The sequence below is a fragment of the Ursus maritimus genome, unplaced genomic scaffold (assembly GCF_017311325.1).
Source record: "Ursus maritimus isolate PB19 unplaced genomic scaffold, ASM1731132v1 scaffold_18, whole genome shotgun sequence".
NCBI lineage: Eukaryota > Metazoa > Chordata > Mammalia > Carnivora > Ursidae > Ursus > Ursus maritimus.
In genome coordinates, this window is record NW_024424230.1 from 39,009,200 (window position 1) to 39,031,011 (window position 21,812).

General features: G+C 41.5%; 1 protein-coding gene across 6 annotated transcripts in view; it reads right to left on the reverse strand.

The window, feature by feature from the left end:
• RNF125 (ring finger protein 125) overlaps window positions 1-21,511 on the reverse strand; it is a 39,997-nt gene extending 18,486 nt beyond the window's left edge. The window contains exons 1-4 of one of the 6 annotated variants that reach the window (XM_008690982.2): window positions 20,506-21,511; window positions 6,732-6,885; window positions 2,841-2,935; window positions 551-641 (exon numbers count right to left, since the gene is read on the reverse strand). In XM_008690982.2, the coding sequence (XP_008689204.1) occupies window positions 551-641; window positions 2,841-2,935; window positions 6,732-6,885; window positions 20,506-20,669 (504 nt within the window). In that variant the 5' untranslated portion in view covers window positions 20,670-21,511. The remainder of the gene's footprint in view (window positions 1-550; window positions 642-2,840; window positions 2,936-6,731; window positions 6,886-20,505) is intronic. The other 5 variants (XM_008690973.2, XM_008690978.2, XM_040632613.1 and 2 more) reach the window with 5 other exon arrangements.
• Between the last annotated feature and the right edge of the window lie 301 nt (window positions 21,512-21,812).

The following is a 21,812-nucleotide window of genomic DNA, read 5'->3' on the forward strand; positions in this document are numbered from 1 at the left end:
TGAAAATTATCAAAGCCACACTGCAAAGTAGAACTAAAATGCCAGGCTGAAAAGAAAAATGGAAGCATCATCATGAACCTAGGAAATGATGAACGATATGTATATTTAATGTGCAAGCATATGGATACTCAGACAATGAAATACAACAATAGATTGAATAAGACGAATAACTTTCTACTTTTCATTTCTAGTAAATTGTCATGATAACCTATTTGATTATTAAAAAATGTTTTTTACTTAGGATGTGACCATGGTTAGTATACTAAAGTTGGATCTTCACTATGTAATTCTGATCTTCTTAGTTGATTATGCCCATAATTATGTGTAAGAGAGAATGTCTAAATTCATAAATGAAAGAATGATTGCACATTAGTAATTCTTACCACTTTCAATTCAACACTTTCACATATTGTTAATAGTCACGGAATTATCACAACCTTGACATAAACTATCCTTTAATAATATATCTATAAATAGAGGCCTATTAAATGGATTCCAGTGTGTATTAAATTTAGACATTGTAGAACTACATAGTAACGAAATTCCTTACCACAGATCTCCTTTCTGATCTGTGATGAGTAATACAGTGATCCAGCAAGCTGTCTTCGTCCAATTCCTTCTGACAAAATGGACACACACACCTGGAAATTGCATAGAATATAAAAGTTACTAAAGTTGTTGGCATTTAACTAGAGGTTAAAAAAAAAAGAAGAATGCAGACAGATCTAGTTTCCAGCCCTCGTTCTTCCTGATTTGACATTATTTTTCCATCCTGATAACGGTCAGATGCCCACGTTTTTTCCCATGAGAAAAGTAAGTATCCTCATAGGGACACGGTAGAGAAACAGTTATAGCAAACATGAAGCACTATATTCTCTTTGGAAGAGAAGTGCGATCTGAGCACCATTAACTGAGGAACTGGGGGATCACATCACCCAGCTGTCCCTGGGTTACTTTCCCTGTTTCTTTTTCTTCCCCCCTTTCCTAATGCAGGTCACATAACTGGGTGTTACTTGTTCTCCAGCTCCGCTGGCATATATAACTACCAGTGTATCAGAGGGGCATTTGTCCCTTCCATCTGTGCTGTTCGCTACAGGAGCCAGTAGCCGTATACGTCTACTGGCACTTGAAACGTGGCTATGAAATTGAGCTATGCTGCAAGTAAAAATGCACACTGAGTTTCAAAGGCTTCATATTTTAAAAAAAGTAAAATATTTCAATAATGTTCATATTGATTACACGTTCAAATGATAATACTCAAGCTATCTTCGGTTAAATAAAATATACTAAAAATTATATGGGAAAATATAAAATTACCTATGTGTTCTATGGGACAGTGCTGCCTTAAACTCACAGGGACAATATGGAGGCTTGGAAGTTTTTGCTCACTTTCTATCATAGATAGAACTTCCTGTTCCGACACTTGTACTCTGGATAAGCTCCCTGCATAAGAATTTTAAAAATTTCAATTATGTAGTAGTAAGTTCTTTTGTAAAGCAAAGATTTCTATCTTAAATGCAAGTATCAATCTATCCTGTAAGACTGATTAATCAACAACCCTCCTCATTTTCTGTTATTTTAATTCCTTTATTATTTAATTCTAATTAGCAGGAGAAATGAGGATTTAAATTAGCTCGCATATATTTTTAAATTTTCATAAAGCCTATCGACCTTGCAATCAAACCCATACATTTTCTTAACCCATTTATTATCCTTCCTTCTGATTGGTCTTTGCAGCCAATCTAACAGAATTCATACTCTGCTTTGAGCTAAAATCCTCATTTAAAATTTATAAGATCCCGGTATAAAACTAATCCTGCAATAATGGATATATTTGCAAAGCAATATCTAGTAAAACAAAAGGAAGCAGGGCAATCATTCAGACTCTCAGGTTAGGAAATTTAAGCTTTGAGTGTATTTTCTTAAAATAAGACTAACATTTTCCTTCAGGAGAGAGAGAGAAAAAAAAAAATCACACTCCTACTGACTACCACAATTCGTAGCTGAGCTTATAAGTATATTTAATGGTTTCCAAGCCATTAGCCTATGGAGGGAAACACAAATCATTTCCTTATTTTGTTGGGAGAGAGAGACTCCAAACTTTGTAATTACAGGATAGGCCATGGCCTATCACGATAGTAATGGCCCAGATTCATTTCTTTTCTTTTTTTTTTTTAAAGGAAAAACAAGTAAGGATTAATATTCTCCTAGTAATGGCCCAGATTCATTTCTTTCCTTTTTTTTTTTAAAGGAAAAACAAGTAAGGATTAATATTCTCCACTGCCCCTACTAACCACTTCTATCCTTCCTCCAGCCCCATAAAAGATGACCCACCAAAAAGGTAACAGGTGCAGGATGCCTGGCCCAGGCCTGTTCTTCCTTGTTAGCCTATATGCTGAGATGTCACTTCCTACCTTCTAAAGCCAAACCAGCAAACCAGAGGAAATGAGCTGGGGCACTGAGCAGTGGCAGTGGAAGGGTGAAAAAGAATAGTCTCTGAACCAGGACCTGCTTCAAGCCGTTAGTCAGAAAGCAGAGCCTTGCGGAACTTGAACAGTTCCACATTCTATTTTTGGATCTTCCTTAATACAAACTTGTCTGAGGAAGTTCTCCCAATCTCTCCAGTACTTGGTTGGTTCCCCTCGTGCAACGTTTTTCAAGTAAAGAAAGCAAACTTCTTTCATAATTATTGCCATTAACAAATGACTACCAATAATAGGTGTTATGGTTCAGAGCCTAAACACAACTCTACACACATTTTCACAATCAGAAGGCTAACCTATTACCTTCTTTACAGGCATATCAAATTTAACATTCAACTGCATTGTGTTGAAACAAACCTGGTTGCCGTCTCCCCAAGTTCCTGCAGCGGTCCATACTTATCTATATACTTCTGACAAGATCTTATGTGTGCCCTCATTTCGCTGAGGCAAACCTATATAAAAGCAAATTCAAAATAAAGTCCCTGTTGAAAAGGGGCTCAATGAAGTCTTATGCGATCCAGCTTTATTACTTTCATTATTGCAAATCAGGTCATAGCGTGGGGTCAGCTGAGTAAAAGGATGCATTCACGACAAGAGTACAACAAGGTTAAGGCATTATCAAGAAAAACACTTTACAAATGTCTCTAACACTTAGAAGACCCAAATGTTGAGTTCTTGAGTTTAGTTCTTCTAGAAAGCTTATGTTTTTTATTTTTATTTTTTAAATATTTATTTATTTGAGAGAGAGAGAGAGCGCGCACCAGCGTGCACACACATGCATGAGAGTTGGGGGGTGGAGGGGCAGAGGGAGAAGGAGAGAGAATCCTCAAGCTGACTGCATTGAGCGCAGAGCCTAACGCAGGGCTCGATCCTAGGACCCTGAGTTCATGACCTGAGCCAAAATCAAGAGTCAGAAGCTTAACCCACTGAACCACCCAGATGCCCCTAGAAAGCATATGTTTTTTAAAGTGGAAAGACAGGGCACCTGGGTGGCTTAGTCAGTTGGGCATCTGCCTTCTACCCTCTGCCCAGGTTGTGATCCCAGGGTCCTAGGATCGAGTCCCACATCAGGCTCCCTGATCAGCGGGGAGCCTGTTTCTCCCTCTCCCTCTGCTCATGCTCTCTCTTGCTCTCTCTCTCTCAAATAAATAAGTAAAATCTTTAACAACAACAAAAAATAAAGTGGAAAGACATATTAACTCAAATTTACTTTTTTTGGACACCATTATCTAACCTGGTGATGGTAAGAAGTGAGAAAGAAAAAGGGGAGAGGGGAAAGACAGCAAGCAAGATGGAGGAAAGGAAAGAAAAAAACAAAACAGTGAGAAGAGACAGAGGGAAAGGAAAACAGAGAGAGATAAAAAGAACCAATAGATGGATTTTAATTTTGAAGATGGCCATAGTAAGTAAAAGGAAATCCTGTGCCTCAGGGAAAGATATAAATACCATGGCTTTATAATATATCCAGCAGTATTACATGAATTCACAATACACAGTATACTTAATGGCCCCATTAAGAGCAAACATAAAAGACAGCTCTTACAGTCCATTTTTACCAAGGCAGAATAAAGAGCCCTTGTTCCTCCAGATATACATTCAGAGATCCTAACCATGAGGGATCTTTGGCTCAATAACACATATTCTACTAACTGTTTCATTAGAAACTCTGATAAGATCTTGCGCTAAAGGAAGCTTTGTACAGCTGTGGTAAGGTGGTCGACCCACCCTGCTTCGTTTTGCTGAGCTACGGAAGTTACACCTCAAACACGAAATCTACCCCATCAAGGAAACTGTTATGATCACTTAACAAAAGCCAAAAATAAAAGCAAGTGGAAAAGTGAAAACAAATCCTTGTTTTACCAATATCCACCTAGGACCCATCGAGGTAGCTGTCAGAACACACTGTCTTCCAAGCTTTCGTATCCAACTTTACACATCAGTTCTCTCACAGCTCTTTACTACTTTTCCTAAAAGTTTCTTTCTTCCTCTTGGTATTCTTCGAACAACAAAGCTAAGCATTCTTGATACAAATTAGAAATCTGGGGACTGTATACTGACAAATGAATTGATAAATTCATGGAGTGTCTAGACACAAAATTATACAAGACATTGTAAGAGATGGCGGAGGAAACATAAGCCACTGCTCTTGCTCTAAAGGTGCTTATCATCTAACGGGGGGCGGGGGGGACCCGCACCTGGACAAGTGGACAGGAAACTGTTTGGTACTGGGGACAGCGATATTAAGGCCAGGCCTCGTGGAATGGAGATCCGGCCAGGACGCTGAAGAAAAAGGCGAGTCTAAAATGACTCTAAAAGGAATGGCAACATTGCTGGCAAGAGCAATAACATAAAAAGGAAGAGACAGATATAATACCTCAAAGGAAAAATAGAAAAAACTGGTGAATGATTAGGGTGAAAGTTGAGAAAATGTTCTTGTTTCTGACAGACACCAAAGGTGGGGTAAAAAATTGGATGACAGAATGCTATAGTGAGTTTGACTTTGTACATGTTGAATTTCACATGATGACAAAAAATATCAAAGTAATAATCTCTTATTGCCAATGTAAAAAGCTATTGATTACCATGTTCCAGACAGTGCTAAATGCCATATATATTTTATCATTTTCCCTTACAACTACTCACCATTCTGTGACATGAATGCCATCTTTTTCCTCATTTTACAAAAAAAATGAACAAAAACTTAGATAATAATGTCCCCACATAACAAATGATGAGTCAGAGAATTCACATTTGACCCCAGGAAGTCTGACTCCAAAGACCGTGTATAAATTCTGTAGTCAGACAGCCATGAGCAGGTTATTGGGTCTTAGATAAATATTCAAAAAAATATATTAAGCACTACCTATGTGCCAGTCATTTTTCAAAGTGCTGGGTACATACACAGTCACCAATAAAACAGACATAGTCCTTAACCTCACGGAACTTAACTCTGGTGGGGATAACTGACATAAATTTAAAAATCACAAAAGCGTAATTCCAAAGGGTGATAAACAGTAAAAAGAGAAAGCGAGGGCAGGGTACTCAGAAAGCGTAGCAGGCTATAATGCAGATTAACAATCAAGAAAGATTCTCTAAAAAAATTCAGACCCATAGCACATATCTCTCTTTTGATCTCCAGACTCTGTATAATAGTATCTCCCCCTTAGCAGTTCAGATGTTAACATATTTAAATTTTGTGGATTCCTCTCCAGATCTGCTCCCCGTATCAGCACCTTCGCCTACACCTACCCATGTCAGAAATCCAGGAGGTGTTTTTGACACTTTATACTCTCAGCCCCACATCCAGTCAGTTGCCAATTTCCTTCAATTCTCTCTCCTAAGTGCCCCTTGAAACAACCTCTTATTCCCTATCTAATGCTCTCACCAGAATCCAGCTTCCTTACCTGACTCATCCCAATAACCACTGAATTGACTCCACCAATCCCGCTCTTGCCCCCTCCAAGCTATTCTCCACTCACATGAGAGAGCAGTTATCTTAAAAATATAAACCGATCTGGGGCGCCTGGATGGCTCAGATGGTTAAGCATCTGCCTTCGGCTCAGGTCATGATCTCAGGGTCCTGGGATCGAGCCCCAATCAGGTGCCCTGCTCAGCAGGGAAGTCTGCTTCTCTCCCTTGGCCCCTCCCCTCCAGCTTGTGCTCAATGTCTCTCTCTCTCAGATAAATAAATAAAATATTTATAAATAGATATATAAACCCAATCAAAAGAGTACACTCTTTCCATGACTCACTGTTGCATTTAGGATAAAATCTAGACTCTTTCCCATGGCCTCTAAGACTTCACATGATCTACCCAGGCTAGTACAGTATCAAAGAAGGAAACCCACAACAAGGGGGACAGGATCAACAGAGAGAAATACGGCAAAGTCCAGAATACAGGATTATGCCACTGGATTTAATAATAAAGCTATTCATGGGTGGGCTGCAAGAGTAGCAGGCACGGAGGCCACGTGATAGGGGGTGGTCATGGGAGTGATGGGAAGACAGGAGACAGAGGTGGTCGGTGAAAACATTTGTTTGAAAAATGAGATGGTAGGAGTCGGGTGCCAAGTTCACTACAGCCTACACATATGAAATCGGAGAAAAGGCAGGGGAGAGGCGGGGACAATAAACTTTAGAAAGACGGGGCAGGATGAAGTCAAAGGCGCAGGTGAAATGATTCGCCGCGTGACAGTTTTCTCGGCGGTCTAAGCACGTCTGAGCATGGGCAGAGAGAGGGTCACATACCAGGGTGTCACACTCAGTGCAGTTCTGGTACTCGGATCTCATTCTTTTGGCTACATCAGTTGCAGGAACTCCTTCTGAGGGAAGATAGGCCCGGCAATAAGGACAGGTCCACTTATTGTTCTTTAGACTGGTAGCAATACAGGAACGGCAGAATCTACTCAAAACAAGCCAAGAACACGTTATTTTCCTTAAAAGGTATAAAGGAGCCAGCACTATGTGTTCCTTTGTGGAAAGTGTATTTTAATGACACCTTGTACACTGGGAGCTGTACGACCACGTTAAAGGTGCACCTGCAGCCTCCACTCGGCAGACAGCCTCTTACCTTCCCCAGTAAGACTGCTCTGGAGTCACACGTTCTCACTAAACGTGCTCCACTCGTTTGAACAGAAGGGCACAATGTGGTGAAATGGCATTCCTATAAGCAGAATTACAACCATCACCCAAAGGATAGCTAATGTGCTCTTTCTTTTCTTTAATCCTATTTTACCCTAAATGTGGGGTGGGGGGGATAGGTCTCTGCTCAGTGGGATTTTGTACGTTAGATAAGAAAATAGCAAGAAGTCGAGGAGGCAAAATACCATGCACGTTATCAGGCTTAAAAAATAATTTTAATGTCATCCGCAAGTATAGAAAATTATGTAATCAAAATGACCACTATTAGGAACGTCCTCCAAGTCAAGAACTTTGTTCTCTGGTTTATTTAAAGAGGATCATAATAAAATCTTTACATAATCACCAGCATTCACAGAAAATCTGGACCTGTTTATGGGAGCTGTTGAGGGCTAAGTGCACACAAAAGTACAAATGACATTTAGGTAAGTTATACACATTACCGTGACCGTACTCTTCAAGTCCTCACCATACACTATCTATTTGGGAGTATTAATATATGGCAAAAGTTAAGCTTTTGAACATTTAAATATACTATATATATTGAAAAGTTCACATATCACACGTATATAGTTCATTGAAATTTCCCACTGAACTCTCAATTATGTTAGCCATGACTGACACTTAAAAGAACTCTCTCCTGCATCTGTTATAAAATTCTCAGACGCACACAGAGGATGCTGACATTTGCATTGTTCTTGAGGCATCTGCTTGATGTTTATGCCTGTCCAGCGTCCATTTCCTCTTTTTCTTGGAACAGCACCCTGATGTCGCTCTGCAGGAACTCCACCTCTTATATGAGATCCAATCCGGTGGGACCTCAGTCAAGGTGCCCACAATCCCCTGCTGAGGACAAGATCTGAGTCCTCTGCTGTATTTCACTTCTTCGTACTTCAGGCGATGAACTGTAAGTTCTAAGACCCAACCTGCCCTTGCATTTCTTTGAGTCCCCAAGAAGTGGTTCTCGAGTGTCGTCTTGAAGGGTACTTATTACAAGTGGTCCAGATTCTCAAGTTGTAACCCTCATACAACATCTAGGGTTATGACAGGAATTGTTCGTTTACATGATTTAGGAGCAAGCAGATGATACTTTGTTTTCTTGGTCAATGGACGTCTTCCCCTTTCCTCACGACTTACTTGAGTTTCATACCATTTCATACCATTACAAACAGAAGACTAATATTGGTGTCGAGCCCTGTGGTGGGCGCTGACAGACATGATCTCAGTTAGCATTCGGAGTTGTCCTAGCATGCTGCTCTGCTCTCTCCTCCCTTGACTGGAGGCAAACAGAGGTTCAGAGAGGTGTCACAACTTGCCAAGTTTACACAGCCTGGAGACAGTAGTACTTTGAACTTCAAACAGTTTTGAAAGGGGCTCAAAAGTATGCGTGGAAGGTCCCCAATGTACAATGGATCCACTTATAATTTTTTGACTTTACAGTGATGCAAATTCTCATTCAGTAGAAACCGTACTTCAAAGTTCGAATTTTGAGCTTTTCCCAGTAGGCAGTAAATCCTCTTCTTGCAATGCTGGGCAGCTCCCAGTCAGCCATGCAGATAACAACTGAGAGCTTGCAACCACTCTACACCCAGACAACCGTTCTGTTTTCCACTTTCAGTACAGTATTCAATAAATTACACAAGATAGTCAACACTTTCATTATAAACAGGCTTTGTGTGTTAGATGATTTTGCCCAACTGCAGGCTAATGTAACTGTTCTGAGCCTACTTAGGGCAGACGGGGCTAAACTATGATGTTTGGTAGGTTCGGTGTATTAAGTGCATTTTTGACTTACTTTTTAGGGTGGACTTATCGGGACATAACCCCACTGTGAGTTGGGAAAGATCTGCAGTCCTCTTTAAGTCACCTCGATTCCTCCCAGTGAGGAATTGCTTTTGCACGTGTTTTTGTAACCACAACTGATAACGACAACACTGGAAATGCCTAGTCGATATACATGAAAAGTAGCACACTTAAGGCATTTAAAAAAATCAAGTCCCTCACTGTAACTCCCTTATGTTTGCACAATGGTGTTACATGTGGCATGAAACTCTCAAATGAGCATCAGATAGACCTTACTGCATTCTATGAGAATATTAGTTGCAAATCCCATAGATCGGTCAATTAGCTGTACCCATTTTAACAAAAGTGATTATTAAATGGAGAAAACACATCAAGACTAAGGTGTTCTGGAACAGACCGAACTTGCTGGTTATGAGTACATAAAAACCATGACTCTAAAGTGTTACCAATAAGGAGAGGAATGGATGCCACTGCAGCTTAAGTCTCGCTTTTTCGGGTACAGAAATAAGATTGCAGAACCTCTTAGTTCAAAAAAAAAAATCTAAGGTAAAAGTCTCCCCTTAGAGGTAAATTTATCAAATTCGAGTCTTGTGAACTGGAGAATTTAACATCCCTACTCTAGTACATTAGCATAAAAAGTATGTAAGTGATCAAGCATTAAATGAATTGTCTAATTAGAATCCATACAGGGCCATTCAGGTTTAGGTAATGTGTGTGTGTGTGTGTGTGTGTATGTGTGTGTGTTTGTGTGTGTGTAAGCTATATAACAAGGCACAAAAACAAGATAGCTCAAAAATAAAACCTCTTAGAAAGCAAAGTGTAGTTGGGAATGCAAACTGGTGCAGCCACTCTGGAAAACAGTACGGAGGTGCCTCAAAAAGTTAAAAATAGAGCTAACCTATGACCCAGCAATTGGATTACTAGGTATTTATCCAGAGGATACAAAAATAGTGATTTGAAGGGGCACATGCACCCCAATGTATATAGCAGCACCGTCCACAATAGCCAAACTATGGAAAGAGTGCAGCTGTCCATCGACAGATGAATGGATAAAGAAGATGTGTATATAAACAATGGAATATTACTTAGCCATCAGAAAGAAAGAAATCTTGCCATTTGCAGCAAGGTGGATGGAAATAGAGTGTATTATGCTAAGCGAAATAAGTCAATCAGAGAAAGACAAATACCATATGATTTCACTCATATGTGCAATTTAAGAAACAAAACTGATGAACATAGGGGAAAGGAAGGAAAAAAATAGGATAAAAACAGAGAAGGAGACAAACCATAAGAGACTCTTAACTCTAGGAAACAAACTGAGGACGGCTGGAGCAGAGGGTGGGTGGGGGGATGGGGTAACTGGGTGATGGACATTAAGGACGGCACTTGTTGGGGTGAGCACTGGGTATTATATGCAACTGATGAATCACTAAATTCCACCCCCAAATTAATAATATACTATATGTTAACTAACTTGAAGTTCTTGAATGGGCAACACTGATCTATGGTAGAGAAAAAAATCCCAATGGTTGCCCATGGGGATACATGGACAGGGAATGACTGGGAAGGGACATGAGGGAACTATCTGGACATAATAAAAATATTCTGTACCACAACAGGGGTTGTACCTAGGATGTGTTCATTTCACTACATGTATAATTTAGTAATAAATACTAAAGTCTGGTTAATACTATGCATCTTTTTAAAAAGATTTTATTTATTTATTTATTTATTTATTTATTTATTTATTTATTTATTTGAGAGAGAGAGAGAGCGAGCAAGAGAGAGAGCATGAGCAGAGGGACAGAGGGAGAGGGAGAAGCAGGCTCCCCACTGAGCAGAGAGCCTGACACAGGGCTCAATCCCAGGACCCCAGGATCATGACTGGAGCCGAAGGCAGATGTTTAACCGACTGAGCCACTCAGGTGACCCAATATTATGCATCTTGATATAAGAAGGATATAGAGTTTGCTGATCATGTAACCTACTCTGAAAATGAATCCAAAAAGAAGATGGATTGATGATGGATAGGTATGTGATAAAATGAGAGATAAAAGCAATATAGCAAAATTAATAATTATAGACTCTAGGTAGTGGATATATAAGTGTTCGCTGTACATTTCTTTCAACTTAGCTCCATATTTGAAACTTTTTCATAATAAAATGTTAGGGAAAAAAATATTAGAGAAAGTTAACCACCTTACTGTGACTTAAATTTTCTTTACTCGTGAGAAAAATTCAGTTGTGATTAAGAAGGGAAATGTCTGGAGGATGAGAGGCCTGAAATTTTTAATGGAACACGAAGAGAAAAACATTTAAAAAAATATATTTTTAAGGGCATCCAAATTCAGCGTGAGGAAAAGATTACACTGCATTTATGATTATTTAAATAAACGTAAAGAGCACAGAACAATTTGGAATATAATAAAAGCCTGAAGAGAGAAAATACAAACCGTCTACACCTGGATATGTGTAGCTTTTGGCCAGAACAGTTAATCCATGGTTATAGGGAAGACTATGAGAGAGAATGATAAATCTGCACAAAACGTCCCTAGACCCACCCATATAAGCATTCATGCACTGGTGAAATTTCTAGCAATAACTTACTGTTGCCAGCTACTCAGGCCAGGGATGAAATTGTGGCAGTGCCTAAAGCCCCTGCTCTCAGAGTTCTAGAATGAGGTGGAAGGCAATAAGCAGCAGGTAAACAAATAGACTGGCAAATGATAAATGCTTTGAGAAGAAGGAAACAGTTGACAATAAAAATAGAGTGCGGCAGGGGAGCATTTAGATGGGTGGTCTGGGAAATGATACTTGAAGATGCCCCTCTAAGAAAGAGCTGGGAATGGTTTTTCCAAACTGAAAACAAAGGGTACAAGAGATAGGGACCATCCTGCGGAAGTATAGAAAGCCAGCACGCCTGAAAGGCAGGTGGCCCCAGGGGGAGTTAAGTGGAGATGTGGGAGGGGGAGTAAAGTGGGCAGGAGACAGAGCATAAAGCTGTAGTAAGGGTGATGGGAAGGCACTGGACGGTTTTAAGTAGGAGGGCAACACAATTTGATTTGCATTACATAGATCACTCTGATTCTTACTCAAAGAACAGACTACAGAGGTACAAGAGCCACAGCAGTGAGGAGCTCAGGTTTAAGCCATTGTAAGAGTCAGTTCAAGAGAGGATGATGGCTTAGACCATGAATAGAAGGCAGTGTAAGTGGACAGACAGATTTAGGATTTATTTTGGCAGTGGGGCAAAGGGACTTACAACACACCAAAGGACAACAAATATATTATACTAAGTGAGAGAAGTCAAACACAAAAGACTACTTATTGTATGATTCCAAAACTTAGTGACAGAAAGCAGATGGGGTTGTTGGAGCCAGGAGTTTGGGGAGGGGATTGCCTACAAAGGATTTGAAGGAAACTTTTAGGGTAATGGAAATAACTGTTCTAGATCTCGTTTGCGGAGGAAGTTATATAATTACCAAAATTCATCAACTTGTACACTTTGTGTGAATTGTATTATATCACCTCAATAAAGCTGAAAAACAACACAACAAAATAAAAGTGCCCCAGTGACAACAGGCCAGAAACAACAACATTGCACGAAGCAGATCACAGAAATACACACAGCTCAGACCCATTCAGAATCCTGCAGGCCTCCCTCCTCCACCACCCCAGGCACATAATAGTTACTCAGTAAACTGAAATAACTAAATCAGTTATGAGGAACAGATCAAAGGAGAATTTTCTGGGCAGGGCCCAACATTCGCATAAATAAGGAAGGGTATTAGGTTCTTCTGAAAGAACCCAAGGGATAGAAATGAACACAAACCTAAGGAGATATTTGTCTGCCCCCTCCCCACCTTCATAAGGTGGTTGAGAATGATGAATCACAAAAAGACACAATCAGAATGAGGAGAGATTAGGTGAAAGACAGAAGCTGAGGATAGAAGTCAATAACTTTTTTTTTTTTTTTGGCCAGTTCAATGTTTTCAAAAAATTCTCAGTGAGTTGTCACTGCTTTAACATCAGATTTTGTGGGGTGCCCAGGTGGCTCAGTCAAGGCTCCGTGCTGGGCGTGGAGCCTGCTTAGGATTCTCTTCCTCTGCCCCTCCCCCCTAAACATTAAAAAAAAAAAAATCAGATTTTACAGCTAAACCCAAATTCCTGGCTTCTTTTTCAAAGCGAGTCTCCTCCAGCTCTGAACTCAGTTCCCATGTGGTCACGGGCCGGCACCCCCGTCCTGCGGAGGACGCACCCTCCACATTCATTCACATCACTTTGCAGTTTGCAGCCCCTGAAGACATGAATTCGGAACTGGATAATGATAATAACTCTAAGAACTTTGAAACCAGATGGAAACTTAAAGACCCTGCTCCCTTTGATAATTTTATTAACCCCTTTCTGTTTCCCTAAATTAAGTGATTATCAATAAAAACCCTTTATAATGAAGAGGTCAGCAAAGCATTGTAGAAAAATGAGGAAAGGCTTGCTGAGGACACTGGGTAAAATTAGGTACCCAGTCTCAAGAGGTAAAACTGATTTAAGGAGGGAAGGGATGAATTAGGGACTCCATGGGGCCCCTAAACAGGCAAAATAAGTATTCGGACATGGTCCCCAAATAGGACTCTGCAAGAGCCGTTGGCAACATGATCTAACATTTTATTTATTTATCTTATTTTTTATTTTATTTTATTTTATTTTATTTTATTTATTTTATTTTTTATTTATGTTCTCAACACTAGGTTGCCTCACTGTGGGGATGGCAATACGAAGCTGAATGAAAATCTTGAGCGGGCTTGGTGAGCTTGACAATGTATAGACTAAGGGGAATTGTTATTATTATTCAATGTGACAATAAGAGTCTCAGGCTAAAATATTCCAATGTAAGGCAACAAACACACCCCCCCCACACACACCCACTCCCTCTTCACCTACACAGATCAGCCCTGACAGGCCTGAGTTCAGCTCTTCCTAGAGCAAAGACCTCCGGCGCCCACTCCCCTGAGATTTCCTTTGATGTTATTTCTGTATTCAATTAGATTCCACTCAAAGTTCATCCTGCGAATCATTCAGCCTCCAAAACCTGACTCTGCATATCTCTAAACCGCATTATGTGTTGATTTTAAATTTAACCCCCTCAAGAAAATTTTATTTCCTTTAACTTAAAATCTTGGTGGGCTGCCTCTCTTGAACCTTCAAACGCAGTCCTCAACTTGTATTTTACTGCCCATTAAGTAGGGCTAGCTAAAGCTCTGCTTCAAATTTTAAAGTGACTGCAAATCACCTGAATATCCTATTTAAATGCAGATTCTGATTCAGGAGGTGGGCGATGGGGCCCAACATTCTGTAATGCTGCTGGTCCATGGGCCGGCAGCCAAGTTCTAAAGAAAAATCTGGGCATAAAACTCCATCTGCTACATTATTTAGGTTCTGTGTGTTAGAGAATACATAATTTAATAGATCACTAATATTTAATTTGCCTGTGACAATACTAATGTTACTAAGTAAACACAGAGCAGTCCAACCACCAGAGGAGGCAAATTTGAGGCCAGCTTAATTACATCTTTCTGAAATTCTCAGTAATCCAGGGACAGATGAGTAACCCCATAAAAAGAATGGAGTTCAGAAACTATCATGGGACTTCTATCTATTAATCAACCACACCGCACCCATTGGCTGGCACGGTAGAGTGGTTGATCCCACCTGAGGGGCATTCACCAAAGTATTCCAACTGCATGGTATTTTAGAATCATCCATTAAAATTCAACGAATATTGAACACCTACTAAGTGCCAGACCTTGAAGGAGTGGCAATGTAGAGAGTAGCATTCCTTTCCTAGAGCAAAGGCTCTCCAGAGTTTTTGGACCTTGATGGTACCAAAGACTCTAACCATCCCATTTTAAGTGACGCGTACCCAAGCACACTGGGAGGAGGAAGCATTCTATATACACTGGTTTTAGCATCAGGGGCCTGGATGTTCATACTTAAACTTCAAAGTTTCGTCCTAAAGTCAAATCACAGGTCAAATAATACGTCAATGATAACTGGAAATCAGACGGGAACTTCCGCAATATTCCACCTCTTCAATTCAACTCTCTGCCTCTGTGCCCATTTAATGCCCTACATCCCATGAAATGGATGAACCGTCCATTCTCCTGCTAAGGCCAAGCCTTCCCTTGGCCCCCAATCCCCGCGGTAAGTCCCAGCTCCTCTCTCCTACTCAAGGGCATTGCTCCCAAAATTCTCTCTTCTCCTGTGCATCACTTTCTCCCTCCCTACTGGTTCATTTCCATAACCATACAGAATATTCCATTTATCTTCTCTTAAAAGAAAAAAAAATTTTAAGGAACCCTCTCTTCATCCCACCTCTCCTTCCGGCTATTGCCCCGATTTCTCTCCTTCACGTTGCTTCCCAACACCATGAAAGGGCCTTCTACGCCCCGTCTCCGGCTCCTATGATCACTCACAAGCCCACTCCATTAGGCTGTGGCGCCCACCATCCCACTGAAACTGCTCTTCTCAAGGTCACCAAGAGCCTCCACATTACTAAATCCAGTGGTCAATTCTGTCTTGTATAGAAATCTGCCAGAATAATGTCATGTCTGTTGAATGTAATTCATAATTTTAAAAACGAGGGCTTGTATTTTATGTATCTTTGGTATTTTTAAATTTCATTTTTCCATAACACATTTTTTTATTTTATAAAAGTATTGGTCAGCGATGGGCTAAAAACACGACAAAACAAACAAAACCTCACTGGTTCTTTACAGCCGATAATTTGAGAAGTGCTGCTCTAAATATCTTAAAATTGCAACTCCCCCACATACGTCCTATCCCATTTCCTTGCTTATTTTTTTTTATCCTTAACACCCGTCACTGTATAACAGGCGACATATCCACGCTCCAGTCTTGTTTATCGTCCACCTGCCACATGAGAATGTACAAGCTCCAGGAGGGTAAGCACGTGTGTCTATGTGCTCAGCACACAACAGAGCGTATTTGCTGCACCAATAAATGTCAGCACTCCCTGCCACAGCAGACCTAACCGAACAACCCATAACAAACCAAAATGATAAGGGTGAAGTAAATGAACAAGGTTTTTATTTCAAAGAACATTGTGCGGATTCCTACCGTCTGCTTGAGCAACACATAGGTGTGTGCACAGTCGCCTGACAGCCAAACGACTTAGCAAAATTCTAAAGGGCCTATAGCAAAGCCTGATCATGATCTAACTTTTGTTTTTGATAACCAGATTTTAAACACCCTTAAAAACTCGATTGGTAGATGTGATGGTTCATCTTCTGTTCAACTTGGGTAGGCTATAGTACTCCACTATTTAATCAAACCTTATCTAGGTGTTGCTGTGCACGTATTTTGTAGATGTGGTTACCATCTATAATGGGCTGACTTTGAGTAAAGAGATTATCCTCAATAACATAAGGCAATTCCTTACAATCAGTCTTTTTCACACCCGCACATACACACACACACACACACACACACACACACACATGCATACACTATTGGTTGTTTCTCAGGAGAACCCTCACTAGCAGATAATATAGAAGTAGGTAACAAATATGTGTAATAATAAGACAAATAGTTTTCATCTTATGTGAAAAAAGAAGTCTTTGGGATTGCACACCTCCTCTAAGAATGAAAGGGGCGCAAAATGGGTGAAAGGGGGTCAAAAGGTACAAGTTTCCAGTTATAAATCAGTCATGGGGCTCTAATGTACAGCATGCTGGCTATAGCTAATAATATTGGGCTGTATATTTGAAAGGTGCCAAGACAATAGATCTTAAAAAGTTCTCAACACAAGAAAAAAATCTGTAACTATGTATGCTGACAGATGTTAACTAGACTTTCTGTGGTGGTCATTTTCCAATATATACAAAGATTGAATCATTATGTTGAACACCTGAAACTAATATATTATATGTCAATCATACCTTGATAAAAAATTTTTAATAAAAAATAAAATATGCTAAATTTTTGAAAAAGAATGAAAGCACTGATGTATATTTATGGGTCAGTTGAGAACTCATCAGGGGGGTGGCCTGGGTGGCTCAGTTGTTAAGCGTCTGCCTTTGGCTCAGGGCATGAACCCAGTGCGGGATCGAGCCCCCCATCAGGCTCCTCCGCTATAAGCCTGCTTCTTCCTCTCCCACTCCCCCTGCTTGTGTTCCCTCTCTCTCTGGCTGTCTCTCTCTGTCAAATAAATAAATAAAATCTTTAAAAAAAAAAAACAACAACTGTGCATTTGCCTTCCCGTGCCAGTCTTTAAAAAAGAAAAGAAAAGAAAACTCATCAGGAAACTCTCGGACTCTACTTAGAGAAGTACTAGTTTGATGCAGGCTGTACTTGACCACAAATGGAAAGTTTTAATCCGCTTACCTGAAAGCCCTTCAGAATTATCCTCAACAGTTAAATTTTAAAAATTAGACAAATTATGTGACTTAGAGCAATTTAGTCCAACACAGTTCAAGGAAGATGTGGCTCTTTGTATCTTCGAATATGCTCCAGTCTGCTGTACCTATTAGCTTTGTTAGACCCATTCTCAACCTCTTGATCCTTTTGGGTAACTCCCTTAGCTCCAGCTCTGACCCTTCCCCAAACCATTCTCCCAGTACCTTCGGGATATTTCCATTTGAGTACCTCCCTATCAGATACTATACACTTGACAAGCCCCAACCTGAGTTCATTACCTCTGGAGCTGAACTCTGCCCCCTTTTATCTCTGTCACCTGTTAGGGAGTTGTCTTCCACTCCTTACTCCCCCTTTATCTATCATACCCAACCGGTCAACACATTTCTTTATAAATACTTATTTTAAATGTAAATCGGATTCCCTTTCAGTTTCACTTATACAGCTTCAACTTATCTACCCCCTCCCCCAACCCACTGATAAAGGAAGATAAGGCAGAGGTAGGAAGCCTTTTCCCCAAAAACTGTTTTAACAACTGATACAGAGATATGAATAAAGTCAATTTGAAATGACAGCACGTTAAAATAGAACTTCTTAAATTAAAGGCCACCAAAGGAAAAAGAACCAAGCTAAAAGGAAGGTTATCTGGGACATCTTAGAAATGTTATGGATCTCTTTTGTGGCCCAGTTTTATTCCAAAAGAAATATAGATAAGAAATAATACCCATTTCTGGGTTTTTGCTTTGTGGAAGGACTTTAAAGGAAATAGAAATTATGTGTTGAGGATTTATGATGGGCCACTTTTACATTTTTTTAAAAACTCATAAAAATTCCATTATTCACCCTATTTTACAAATGAAGAAATAGTCAAAGAGATTAAGCAACGTGGTGGTCACACAGCTGGTCAGTGGCAGGGCTGAATTTCAAATCCTGTTCTCTCTCAAGCCCACTGTTTCTACCATTTATAGAGTGCTACATACATATTCATTCAATGTATTTTTACCATTATTAATAACTTGCTTGACTTGAAATAGGTTTATAAACAGAAATAAGCATCAACAAATGAGTTCAACAAGTTTGGAAATTAGCTTCAATAGGGGATAATGTAGAGAGATTTCATTTGCATTTCTTCATTTTCCAATTTAAGGTCAATGGAAGAGAGTAATTCACTTAGGAAGCACAAATGGTGTTAGCAGCACTCACCCCATCTCCCGTTCAGAAGGAACTCTAGTTAACATTTATAAAGTGGAAGGGGCCCAAGTAAATTTGCCAAAAGGAGGAATATGGAAATTCTGCCCACAGCCAGAACAATGGACATAGATTTGTCAAAACAAAGAACAGTCAAGTGAGGGAAGGCCATTCGTCCAGCCCTTGTGCTATTTCATGACTGTTTTTCCAGTTGCTGGCTTCCTATTCAAACTCTAACAAAGAAAAAGATTAAACAAAAGATTTAACTTTTTACACATTTATATTATCCTTTCGTGGAGCCAAAAACACTGCAAACAGTAAGTTACAGCCTTCAAAATCCAAATCAGGGAAAACAATCCCCAATCAGATAACAATCTCCGATATCGAAGACACCCAATTCAGTTCTACAAAAGGAATCTTCAAGACTCGACGCCCACTGTGCATCTTTGGTGCAACTTTAAAGTTTTAATGCTCATACTGACTAAATTTACCCATGGTTATCACCCTGAACTAATCAATATGTTATATTGTTACACAATGGTATCTTGGCTCCCGTCTTGGCCTTGGGATTTATGTCAATGAGCTACATCTGGACAGCTGGGAAACAACATCAGTAATCAGTCAGGAGGTCAATTAGACTTGAGTTTAAAGTACAAAGCTGAAACAACAGGCCTTGAAAATACAGCCACAAAATAATGACCAGGGCACTCTCTATTTAAACATTGTGTGGGCTGCATTTTTCTTCCTGGATCACACCGGCTTTTCAGTGGTGCCTCTCAGTTACTAGTCTATAGGTGTCAAGGACCACCTAAGCCCTTTGAAAAACATTTTGTGCCCTTGCATTTATAATATGGTATTTCCCCCTGGCAAGCCGAAAGCACTTACTAGCCATTGCGGTACTGCCCTGGCGCTTCATCAAACTATAGTTAAACGGTCGGCCAAAGAAGACATTAAGTGGGCTTCCGCTCTCGCTCTGTGCAACTCCTCCCCCTCCGCCCACCCCAACACGCACACACTCGGTCGCACAGCCGCGCAGCCACGGAGAAAGCTTCTACGTAAACAGAGAACACGAATCCACAGATTCAACTCCCATTACTCGTTACTCAAGCACACATTAACGACGTGCCAATTTTATATAGGGGTTTTGTTTTCAAACTCTTTTTAGAAACTACTCAATTTTATCTATACTTTTCATCGATTTAGGGAAGCGCTGCATAAGGCAGGTAGGTTTGTCTGCAACCTCCCGTCACTTCGTGGTTGGGTTTTAAAGGGCTACACTCAAGGGCTTGGTGCGAACGTTCAAGTCCCAGCCCCACCCTGACAGGTACTTAAACTCTGAAGACTACAGTCACTTGGTTGTTCTAATTTGAGTTGATCTTTGAGGGTCCTGAGTGTCTGTATTAGCAAAGGGAGGTGGGGGTGGAAGGACAGTTTGCACAGATCTTTGTTTGCTCAAGAGGCTCTCCTCAGGGAGCGTTCTGGAACACGTGCAGAGAGCCAGCAAAACAAAACCGACCTGAGGAGGGGGGTAAGCACCTCCCGATTAATTGAGCTCAGCGGGATAACTGCTCAGCAGGAGCCCACTGCCTTGTGCCCAAGCGAGTGCTGGCTGTCCAGCTAAGAGCACCCTCCCCCGCTGGTGAGCCCTGGCTCCTGGAGGACCCCGCGCCTGGGAACCCCACCCCTGGGCTCTACACCTGGGCTTCGGGATCAAGCAGCAACGGGCATGGGGCGGGGTGACGGGAGGCGCTGCAGGGCCCGCTTGTTGCTGTTTTCGCCTCCTGAAATCCTGTGTCACCTTCCGAACGGTCATTTTTCCCGTGGCCTGGACTCGACGGGTCCGGGTGTCTCCCTGCAGTAGCTCCCTTCAGGCGGTGGCTTCCGAAATCCCCCATGCTCTCAGCTCCCCCAACCTCACTCTCCCCAGAAGTGGGCGCGCAAGCCGAGCTCCCCTGGCACTTACACGTGGCCACAGCGGGTCCGAACGGGCTGGTGCAACACCTCGAGGCACACGGAGCAGTCGAAGGACGTGACGGGCAGCTCGGGGTCCCCCTTGCGCTCCAGGGCCCGCGGGGCGGCCGAGGCGGGCGCGGATTTGCCGCTGTCGCTGCTCAGCACGGAGCCCATCGCTGCACCTCTCTCGCCCAGACAACTGCCAAGAGCTCAGTGCCTGCTGCCGGGTTGTTTTGTTGTCCTGCGGTAGAGGAAGGAAGTCCCGGCCCAGCTGCAATCGCCGCCTCCCAGCGCGCCCAGCTAGAGCAGCCTAGCAGCAGCTCAGCCGCGGCGCCCAACCTCCGTCTAGGGCAGACGAGTGCGCGGCCGCGCCTGGAACTGGCTTTCGCGTGCTGCCTTAGCGGAGACGTGCGGGCGGAGGCGGCAGCCGCACGGTGCGCGCTGCGACAGCCCGTGCTCCTGGGAGGATTGAAACCTGAAACCTCAACTGCGGAGCTGGAGACCTGGGCCGGCACTGAGCCTTCCGGGCTATCTTACATCTATCGTACATCTTCCTTACCCATTCTTGCAAGTTCAAGAGAGTGTGGGTCTGGTCGTGCTTTATGTGAACCAGAACCCATTTGTAAGGTGATGTCTGCGCTGCACTGTTGTAATCGTAATAGGCAACAAAGACGATCTATGACTGAGCGTCTCCTAAGACAGGGCTAACCAGGACTTGAGTCATCGAATAAATACTCCATCAATGGAGAGATAGCATTGGGGCGGTGAAAGGGGTTCTGGAGACCCAGATTTGAATCTCAACTCTAGGACAAGGGTTCTACTGCTAAATTCTACCACCCCAGTTTCCTCCGCTCAGGGTCTTCTGATGTTGCTCCTACTCCCTACCCCACCTTTTTTTAGACATGACCGAATGTATCATTTAATAAGTCATACATGTAGGCGGCCTGGGTGGCTCAGTCCGTTAAGTGAAGGCCTTTTGCTGGGTCATGATATTGGGGTCCTGGGATAGAGCCCCACATAGGGCTCCCTGCTCAGCAGGGAGTCGGCATCTCCCTCTCCTTTGCCCCTCTCCCTCTGCTCCTCCCCCTCTGCTTTGCTCTCACTATCTCAAATAAATAAATAAATAAAATCTTAAAAAAAAAAAGCCACACATTTAATAAGATTTCTTTAGTGTCCACTGCATGCCAGTGATAGGAACAAAGTTCCTGATAAGGAGACAAAATCCCAGTTCTCACAGAATTTACTTTAAAAAACCAAAACCAAAACATTTATTTTGAGATAATTACAGATTCACATGCTTATCACTTATATATAACA